This window comes from Ambystoma mexicanum, chromosome 13 (genome assembly GCF_040938575.1).
Source record: "Ambystoma mexicanum isolate Mex_15411 chromosome 13, UKY_AmexF1_1, whole genome shotgun sequence".
NCBI classification, from domain to species: domain Eukaryota; kingdom Metazoa; phylum Chordata; class Amphibia; order Caudata; family Ambystomatidae; genus Ambystoma; species Ambystoma mexicanum.
Window position 1 is genome coordinate 6,951,926 of NC_090938.1, and position 10,510 is coordinate 6,962,435.

General features: G+C 50.5%; 1 protein-coding gene across 1 annotated transcript in view; it reads right to left on the minus strand.

Moving 5' to 3' along the window:
- LOC138520723 (glutathione S-transferase Mu 2-like) overlaps nt 1–4,954 on the minus strand; it is a 30,350-nt gene extending 25,396 nt beyond the window's left edge. The window contains exons 1-2 of the mRNA XM_069632988.1: nt 4,804–4,954; nt 3,416–3,491 (exon numbers count right to left, since the gene is read on the minus strand). Of these exons, the coding sequence (XP_069489089.1) occupies nt 3,416–3,491; nt 4,804–4,839 (112 nt within the window). The 5' untranslated portion in view covers nt 4,840–4,954. The remainder of the gene's footprint in view (nt 1–3,415; nt 3,492–4,803) is intronic.
- Between the last annotated feature and the right edge of the window lie 5,556 nt (nt 4,955–10,510).

Genomic DNA, 10,510 nt, shown 5'->3' on the forward strand with positions numbered 1-10,510 from the left:
GAACTAAATGGATTGAGCACTAGACCTCTCTGACCCACCTTAGAAACGGTTTTAGACCTCAGCAGTAACATCACGCACCCACGTTCTATACCCCTATAGAGCTATAACCTACCTGCATGTAGACTATAGGACTTATTTCTTTTGAACTATTCTTCAACATAGATCTGCTATCACTGACCCTAGATATTGAACAATATTGTGTACATCAGGTGATGTTTTGTGCTACAACTAGATTTTGAACACGATCAATTCGTTTTATAGAACTGGATGGGCACCTTTGTCTAGAGTTAAACATTGACCATGTAGAGCTCCATAGCTTATGTTGGTGCCATACAATCCACCCGACATGGCGACTCCTATGGGTACTGTCTTGGAAGGCTGCACCTTCAGAGATCGTTGGACACTCGTCACCTCCATTTAGCCTGGAGCTAATAGCTAAGGTTACTGTTTGTGTCACAGATGCACACGGCAGGATTAAACTTGCCGCGCCTAGTGCTACTTCCTTGAATATCTGATATATGAAGCTGGGACACGGGTCGCAAGGCTTTGTTTACATCGTGATGACATCACTGACCACGCTCTTAATAAGAACACTGCCAGTTCTCAGCGTGCATTTGAGTGCTGCACCATAGGAGAGACGCGGGAACGCTGCTGGCACACGAGTGGGAGGCATTAAGTTATTGTGTTACCTTGTGGGACAGACCCTCCTTGAAACAATTGATGATTTCACTAGATGACGTGACTTATATTTAAGCCAAAAGCCCTGAGACGCGGGAGCATTGCTGAGTCAGGTAAAGCCCCGGGGTCCATAGCTACAGGCTCGCACGAAGCAAAGGCCTTAATGAAGTCCCCAGGACTTTACCTGACTCGGTAATGCTCCCGTATTGAGGGACTTATTGCTTTTAGTACCCCAGTCCGCCATACCAGGGTACTAAGAGTGTTATTTTTCTGTTCCAAAACACTCCGCCATTAGGCGAGAAGGGATTAAGTGTAGTCCCTTCTTCCATTCCATGGTGGCCTGACGCAGATCGGGAACAAACGCGCTGGGGGCAGAAGTATTCGCAGCGCATCTGCTCCCGAAATGGAGCAAAAATCAGGTAAGTGGGGTTGGGAGAGTGGGGAGGGGATTGTTTGGATTGGGGAAGGAAAACATTTACCTGAATCGGCAGGGGAAGATGGCAGCCTCCAGCCATGTGGTGGCTCGGAGCGGGGGATTACCCCATTCCGAGCCTCCTCATTGGCTGAGAGGCTGCCATTTTACCCCCGGCCCCCTCCGCCCAGCCGGGGACAAAGGAAAGGAACGTCGGGAGGAGGATTACCAGTCAGGTAAAGCCCCGGCGAGGGCCAATCTGATTGACACTCGCCGGATACCCATTGCCTTTACAGCTCGAATTCTACAAACTGAAGACGCTGGCACTGGAGTGTGTGAACACATTTTTATCCTGTAGGCATCCTCCTCCGGTAACAATGGATATTTAGATCCTGAGCAAAGCTTTGCATGTTGATAGATAGCGCTGCAGCCCGCAGGCATCAGAGAACGTTACATGAAGACAAGGACATAGTGACGGGACAACATGGACTTGTGAATTTAAGTGTCGGATTCTAGGAGTTTAGTCAGGGGTTGGATGTCATTATTTAAAGAGAAGGGTCTTAAGTTTCTTCCTGAAACATAGGTAGTTTGTTTCTGCTCTTAGGTTCATGGGTAGCTCGTTCCACTTGGTAATAGCCCTGGAGGAGAAAGCCCTAGTCCATTTGCTCCTTTAGCTGGTATGACGTGCAGGAGTCCTTCGTCTCTGGATCTGAGGTTGCGGGCTGGCTCATACCAGGTGAATTGCTTCTTTAGGTATGTTGGGGCATTTCCAAATAGACAAAGATGGACTCATTTCAATGATTTGAAGACAATGCGGTCCTCCATGGCAAGCCAATGTAGGTCTCTCCTGTCGCCTGCGATATGCTCTCTCTTGGCCTTACCTGTTATAGTTCTTATGGCATTATTTTGAATTACTTGGTACTGTTTGATGCAAGCGCTGCTGGCCCCAGGCATCAATGAATTCCTGTAATCAAGCCGGGAGAGGATGGTGGCGCTGTGCACCACAATCCAGGTGAATAATGTCTCCTGATAATGGGAGAGTACTGTGATCCTATCATTTTCAAGTACATTAATTTCTAGCTTGAGTTGTTTATATGAGACTTTTTTCTTCTAAATCTGTTGTATTTACTTTCTAGAGCATGAAGATTGAAATGTTCACGACTGATGAAATTATTTTGCTCCTGACGAAGGGGGAATCCCGAAACACGTAGAGCTCTCATTTGTATATGTTATATCATTAAATTATTGTCTATCTTTGAAAATTATTACTTACCTCAACATGTATTGAATCTACTGTTCTACAGTATAGTGGTGTCAGGGGGCGCGAGGGTCCTTAGTTCTCGGTACTCTTCTTTTCTTTTTGTATAATTCTCCGCCTTGTGTCAGGGTGGAACCACTCTCGCCCGCACCCCAGACACACATGAACCATCAATTTAGCTTCACTTGCTTTCCTCTTACCGAGGTGTGCAACATCAGTGTGTTTTCTTCTTCAGTCTGCAGATTTCCCATTGCCTGATGGAAATTTAGTTTTGCTTTACGGTCACTAGGTTTGAACCTACAAGTCCCAGAATGCAAGGGGAAAAAGCAGCACTGGCTCATGGCGTCACACATGGCCCATGGCGTCACGCATGGCACAAGACACCACAACAGGTATGATCCAGCTCTTGAAGAGGCTGAAAAGGTGTGGTCAACCAGGTTTTTAGCCTTCCTACAGCGCCTATCTGTGGGCCTAGGCACTATAGAGCCTGAAAACTTCTCATGGTGCAAGACATTAGGGAAGGAAAGTTACCTCTGACATGTCAGGTTCTGTTCATCAGAAAAGTTGTTGGCTGGTCGTGAAGGAGCGCAACACATGGTCAGAAACGTGGCCTTAGGGTGCAGCCATGTGGAGCTGGTGGTGATTGAGTGACAGGCGGCTGCCAGATACCATAACCACGGTGCTATGGCATTGTGGCACTTGTCCCCAGGTTGATGCTTGAAACAAGCACTTTAAGACCGTTGGCAGAGTTGGTTTCTTGAGAGGTGTTTGTGTGCCCAGCTGTGGTGGCACTGGGTAATGACATGCATGGAATTAGACGGATGCATAGTGTGGGTGGCATCCGCGAGAGGTATTTTTGCTAACTGAGCAGTATTTGGTGTGGTTAGGAGTTGTGCCATGTATAGCACCAACTTCTCAAGATGCGTGGTTTCTAGGCACCCCAGCAACACTGGCACCCTGACGGTGCCATCTCACTTGTTGGTTTCCTCAGCCAGGGCTGGTGTTTCTTGAATACAGATCGCTTGACACAGGGAACACATTCACCCTCACTTGGCAGCATGCCTTACCTGGCCCGCAGGTGTACATCTTGTCCTCATACTTGGTGCCAGTGTACTCCAGCAGTAGACGGATGGAGTGTGCCAGCTGAAAGGAGAGAGGGAGAAGAGTGAAAATAACGCACTAAAGGGCAGAGCATCACTGCAGGGTAATGCCACAGCTGGAAGCCACCAGCAGGGTGATGCCCACACACAGGACACACAGGGTCCATGCAACAGGTGGAAGCCATCATGCAGGGTGGTGACACACACAGGACACTGAGGGTCCATGCAACAGGTGGAAGCCTCCAGGCAGGGCAGTGCCCACACACACGACACTGAGGGTCCATGCAACAGGTGGAAGCCATCAGGGCGGGGCGGTGCCCACACACAGGACACCCAGAGTCCATGCAACAGGTGGAACCCATCATGCAGGGTGGGGCCCACATGCAGGACACTGAAGGTCCATCCAACAGGTGGAAGCCACCAGGCAGGGTGGTGCCCACACACAGGACACTGAGGGTCCATGCAACAGGTGGAAGCCATCAGGGCTGGGTGGTACCCACATACAGGACACCGAGGGTCCATGCAACAGGTGGAAGCCACCAGGCAGGGCAGTGCCCACACACACGACACTGAGGGTCCATGCAACTGGTGGAAGCCACCAGGCAGGGTGGTGCCCACACACAGGACACTGAGGGTCCATGCAACAGGTGGAAGCCATCAGGGCGGGGTGGTACCCACATACAGGACACCGAGGGTCCATGCAACAGGTGGAAGCCACCAGGCAGGGCAGTGCCCACACACACGACACTGAGGGTCCATGCAACAGGTGGAAGCCACCAGGCAGAGTGATGCCCACACACAGGACACCGAGGGTCCGTTTGGCAGGGGAATACACCCGATTTCCACCGGAGCCGAAGCGCGCGAGCTCAGGCATGTGCGCCTCACCTGCACTCCACCACATGCCACACGTGATTAAGTGTGGTACAGGATATAAAAACGTATTTATCACAACCCCCCAGCACAAGGGCCCCGGAAACCAAAGTCTAACCCGCACACACGCCGCCACCCACGCAATCCTCGGAGACACACTTCGCGTGCATGCACACGCCCCACCCGTGCACTCCTCGCCACACACCAAGCATGCACACGTGCGTGCAGACGGCCGTACCCCACCTATGCCTTCCTCGAATGTATGCACATGCCCCGGCCACACCCGTGCCTTCCGCCGTCACTCACCGTGCATGCACCCGCCCCACCAGTGCACTCAGCCGTCACACACCGTGCATGCACTCGCCCCACCAGTGCACTCAGCCGTCACACACCGTGCATGCACTCGCCCCACCAGTGCACTCAGCCGTCACACACCGTGCATGCACTCGCCCCCACCTACCCACCGCACGGCGCTGTGCACTCACCCCGCGGATGTCCCAGTACCCGAGGGTCGCGGCCATGGTGGTGAGGGATGAGTCGAAGGAGAGGAGAAAAACTGCCTGCAAACCTCCCTTATAAACCCTCCGGCGAAGCTCAACCCCCCCCCCTTTTAGGGGGTGGGGGTGGGGGTGGAGGAGGGGGCGTGGGGAAGGCGAGGCACCTGGGCGGGGAGAGGGGGGAGGAGCTGGGCAGTTATTGACCTCTCCCCCCCTCCCACTCCAAGTTCAAGGTCCAGCAGCGGCCCTTCGGAGCCGGGGACCCCCTGGAAAACGATTCAACTAAAAGAAATGAAAACGGGGGCCACAGACTCTTTCGAAGCTCGTTATAACGAAACTGTGGATGTTTAAAAGTTTGCGCAAAACAAGTATTTTAAGTGTCCCGTTTGGCCACTGGATGTCGCTCTGGCCTCCAAATCCCGCAGCACAATCCAGTCTCCAGTTATGTAAGAAAAACGGGAGAGATGTGAAGCATCGGGGGTGGGGGCAGATGTGACCCGTCCGGGGCTCGAATAGATGTGACCCGTGAGGGGGGTGGGTAGATGTGACCCGTGAGGGGGGGGGTAGAAGTGACCCGTGGGGGGGGGGATAGATGTGACCCGTGATGTTGGGGGGGGATAGATGTGACCCGTGATGTTGGGGGGGGGATAGATTTGACCCGTGGGGGGTGGGGGATAGATGTGCTCCGTGATGTTGGGGGGGATAGATGTGACCCGTGATGTTGGGGGGGGGGGATAGATTTGACCCCTGGGGGGTGGGTAGATGTGACGTGGGGGGGAATGGGGGTAGATGTACTCCGTGATGGGGGGGTAGGGGGATAGAAGTGACCTGTCCATCGATCTGGCTGTTACATTCCGAGGGAAACAGCTTGGCACTGTCGCCTGACTCCAAGGACTGGGCAAAGCTCTGCCATCCAGAACAGACAGTATCTAAGCCCAAAGTTCAGGGTTCGACTTCAGCAGGGCAATTGATAACCCTTTCGGGCCGCTGCACGTGATATGGGGGCTGTTGCATGGCACCCCTCCTCGGAGCATGGTAGCTCCCAGGACGTTGTAATGCTGAATAAAAGATATGAGCCGCTTCCGGCTCGCCAGTCGATCTCACTCTGACTCCTGCCTCGGGTTTGGTGCAGCGTGCTGGTGCTGGTGCTGCGTGCTGTGGGCCTAGCCATGCGGCCTGGCCCTAGGACGGTGCCCCTGCTGGGCAACCCCGTCCTCCATACAACTGTCTCAGCCATGTGACCATGGCCTGTTTGCCATCCTCGGCCTGGGTGCCCTCAGAGCCGAGGCTGGTGCAAGCTCGGTGCCCCCAGCCCGTTTGTGGCGCTCCGGTGATCCGGGGCAGGCCAGGTGATCCCTGCCTCCTGCAGGTCGCGTGATCGCGGCCCTAATGGCCATGTCGGGTGATACTGACATCAGGGTGGCCCGCTCCGGTGACCCGGCCTTCTTAATGTGGTCTTACATGGTGGTTATGTTAAAGTTCCGCGTCCATGGCACACCCGAGCGGGAATACAAGTGCATGTGCCATAGCCACTACACATGTTCCCTCAACACGTTTCAAAAACCGCTGGAAGCAATTGCACCAGGTACGAAACAACTGGGGCATGAAGCGTTGACTAGATTTTAAGGAGGGGTCTGGGGTTATTGCGTCCAGTCATTTTTAACGTGCATGCACTCAGAAGGTTATGGCCCTTTCTGACAAAATTATAGCTATCTCTCCCATGGTGCTCTGCAAGGATAGGCTTTTCAGAAATGAAAAGCCAGCATTTTTTTTGTTAGATACGTGGGAGACACCATGTAAAATTGGGGGGTTGGTGGCATCTAGGGACCAAGTTCAGAGCTCGAAAATGTTCGGCGGAGTAACCGCATTTATGAAAGAAAAAACCATCAGGAATGAAAGTGCATCACACCAAACGAAGATTGTTGGGGGAATGAGAGAGGGCTAGGGACGGAAAGAGAAACTGATGGGATTGGGGGAGCATGTCAAGAGGAGAGGGGCACTTGGTGAGAGCCTGGGAGAGCAGGGAACACTTATAGATTTTGTGTGCATTTTTTACAGACAACTGTGGTTATTTATGGGCGCATACAGTGGACCACGGTTATTTGTAGTACATTACCAATATAACCGCGGTAATAGGGAAAACGTTTTTAAAAAAGAGTTAAAAACATTGGATTAATAGAAAACAAAAGTGGGGGAACATGTACGCTGGCTACGGCCGAAGGCTGAGGCCACTGGCAATGACCGAAGCCCATGGCTAGTGGGCCGGTAGCGTTTCAAAATATACAGTGAGCGCAGCCAGTGGCTGTCCTCACTCACTAGGCCCAAAGACCCTGACTAGTGGGTCCAAAAGACATTTATAGTCACCTAGTGGGTCCAAAAGAAACATATTGGGGAACAGACACAGTCAACACGGCCGAAGGCAATGTCTAGTTACACATAAAAAAACAATGGTATAACAAAACCCTTGAAGTTCACTCAAAAAACCTTAGTTAAGAACAGTTAAGTTGCTCAGATTTAATGCAACAAAGCCCTTGAAATTCAGCGGATGTGGGAAGTCATGACCAGCTCAACTCGGCGCGTTCCCGTTGCAAAACCCATGAGCACATGCATATTATAAGAGAAGGGATTCGCACCGGCATACGAAATGGCATTATGGGGACGTGAACGAGAGCGTGCAGTGTTAAGCTGGTCATGGCTTCCCACATATGCTGAATTTGAAGGGTTTTGTTGCAGTAAATCTGCTCAATTTAACTGCACCTTAACTAAAGTATTTCAGTGAATATATATATATATATATATATATATATATATATATATATATGTTCCTGCATTTATTAGTTTTTCTGGAAAATACACAAATCAAATATTTCATTATTAAAGAGATGTCAAAATGTTTCCAAATAGTGGGTACTGTGTCTCAGAAATTAGGACACGTTGGACCCCTTCCCTCAATATACTGACGCCGCCCCAGTTGTATCAATGCCCTGCTGCGTGCGTTCTGTTTTCCCACTTTTACCCCCACTTTGACTGGTCCCACGCTGTATTTCGCTCCTTGGTGTCCTGCATGCATTATCATGTATTATTTGCCCCGTGACTAACACTCTCTTCTTCATGGGCAAACAGACTGTACACAGAGCAACTCTGTCTCTCACACTCTGCACTTTATTATCCCACCCTCCAGGCATCAAAGAGCAGAACTCTAGACCTTGTCACCCACCACTCCTGGTAGAGGGAGTTTTCAGAGTGGATGTTGTACCCAGCTTATAGAGAGAAACGTCAAAAGGGGGTGCCAGAAGAACATTGGGCAAACTGCTATAATGTGCATCAAAAACGATGAGAGGGGACAGTATAGGATGTAAAGTCTATCAAAAGACTGGGGCCATGCAACACATTGAGACACGTCATCACAGTGATGGCAAATAGTCTACATTTCACAATCACACTATAGACCTGCCCTCACACGTCTTAAATAACACCAATGGGGCAGTTTGAAAGCACAGCTTCTAAACCCTGTGCATTAGCAGGAGGAGCTAGTGGGTTCCATGTGCACTTCGCCCACCTTTCCTAGACTCAAACTGTGAAAAGAAAGAAGCCCATCAGGCATGTCTTGAATTGCGGCACTCCATCTGTTGGAGGATGCGTAGGTTTTGATGGCCCGTATGGACAACAAACGGAAATATAGCTCCCTGTAGAAGATGACGCCATTCTTCGCATGCCTGACGAATGGCCAGCAGCTCCTTTTCCAGAACAGAAGAATTCCTCCCACTAGTTGCGAGTGTCCGGGGGTAATATGCCATGGGGTGTTCCATTCCATCTTCTCCCTCCTGTAGGAGAATTGCACCCAATGCACCCTCAGATGCATCGGTCTCAACAACAAAAGGAGTCATGTTATGAGACTGTTGAAGAATGGGAGCGGAACAAAAGGCCGTCTTTAGTTTCTGGAATGCTGGATTTCCCTCTGGATTCCATTTAAAACAAACTCCCTTCTTGAGTAACGGTGTGACTGGTAGGACGATATCGGAAAAGTGATGGATAAACTTTCTATAAAAGCTTGCAAGACCCAGAAACCGCTGGACCTCCTTAACAGACATGGGTTCCGGCCATTGTATGATCCATTTGAACTCCTTCCTCAGAGAGGATGAATCCCAAGCAGGAGACTTTAGAAGACTCAAAAACTCACTTTTCTGGCTTGGCAAACAATCAATGTTGACAAAGACGAAGCAAGACCTCGGTAACAAGCCGTCTATGCTTGATAAGGGAAGAGGAATAAAGCAGGATGTCGTCCAAATACACTACCACAGAGGAGAACAGCAGATCAGCAAATATTTTTTGCATGAATCTCTGGAAAACCGCCGGGCATTCACCAGACGGAATGGCATGACTTGATATTCATAGTGCCCAAGAGGGTCCGGAATGCCATCTTCCATTCGTCTCCCTGTCTGATACAGAGAAGATAATAGGCTCCACAAAGATCGAGTTTAGTGAATTTCTTGGCACCCTCAACGCCTCAAGAACATCTTTAATCAGGGGCATGGGGTATCTGTTGCGAATCGTGAGACTGTTGAGTCCACGATAATCTATGCAGGTCCTCAACTCCTTTGAATCCTTCTTGGTGATGAAGAAAAGAGAGGCACCTGCAGTAGATTTAGATTCACGGATTAGGCCGTTTTGCAGATTGCATTCCAGGTAATCTCTCAGAGCCCTCCATTCTGGTAAGGATAATGGAAACATTCTGCCAGACGGTACTGTAGTGTCTGGTAGTGTGTCAATGGCACAGTATTCCACTCAATTCTCATGGGGTAACATCTTCAAAGACGTCTTGAAAACCCTGATAGTGGGTAGGTATAGAAAGCACCACAAATGGATGACAGAGGAACAGAAATGCTGTTTGTGTGTCTTCAGCTTTCTCAGTAAAGAAACAACGAGAACAATATTGTGACTGGAACTGGATGGTATTCAACGTCCAGTCAAGACTCGGGTTATGCCTTCATAACCAGGGGATCCCCAAAATCATTGGAAAGTGTGCAGCATGTATCAGGTCGAAAGAAATTATCTTCTCCATGATGAAACATGGAAACATGTATAGCACATGTATCCTGGACAATGGGACCCGAGGTTAATGGCGAGCCGTCGACCCCTTCTACTGGAATGGGATCCTTCTTGTCTGGGATATCTCTTTCCTTGGCCCAGGCTAGATCCATGAAATTAACAGCTGCACCACAGTCTAGCATAGCTTGTACCTCCAGAGGTGGTCGGTTGGCTATGGTTAATTGCACACAGAAGACCATTTGAAGGTTGTCCACAGTTCTTTTGGGTATGGTTATAGAGACTTGTGAACCCTTCCCCGTTGTTAGCCCTGATTAAGGTTGGGTGGTTTGTTTTCCCTGACGTCGAGGGGGAACTTTGGGACAATTTCTCAACAGATGTTTATTAGATCTGCAGTACATACAGAGACCCTGGTCTCTTCGCTTCTTTCATTCCTCGGGGGTCAGAGGGCCTCTAGCCGTTCCTATGTGCATAGGTGTCATGGGCGCTACTCCCGAGGGGCCAGGACTGGCCCAGCGCCCTCGGAAGCAGACCCGTCTTCCACTACTCCGGACCCAGCAGACCCCTACAGTGGCCCTTTGGACCGTGTCCTGGCGCCTTTGGCGCCAGGCTCATGAAGGGTTTCAGTCCCGGCGCCATAGGCGCCGGG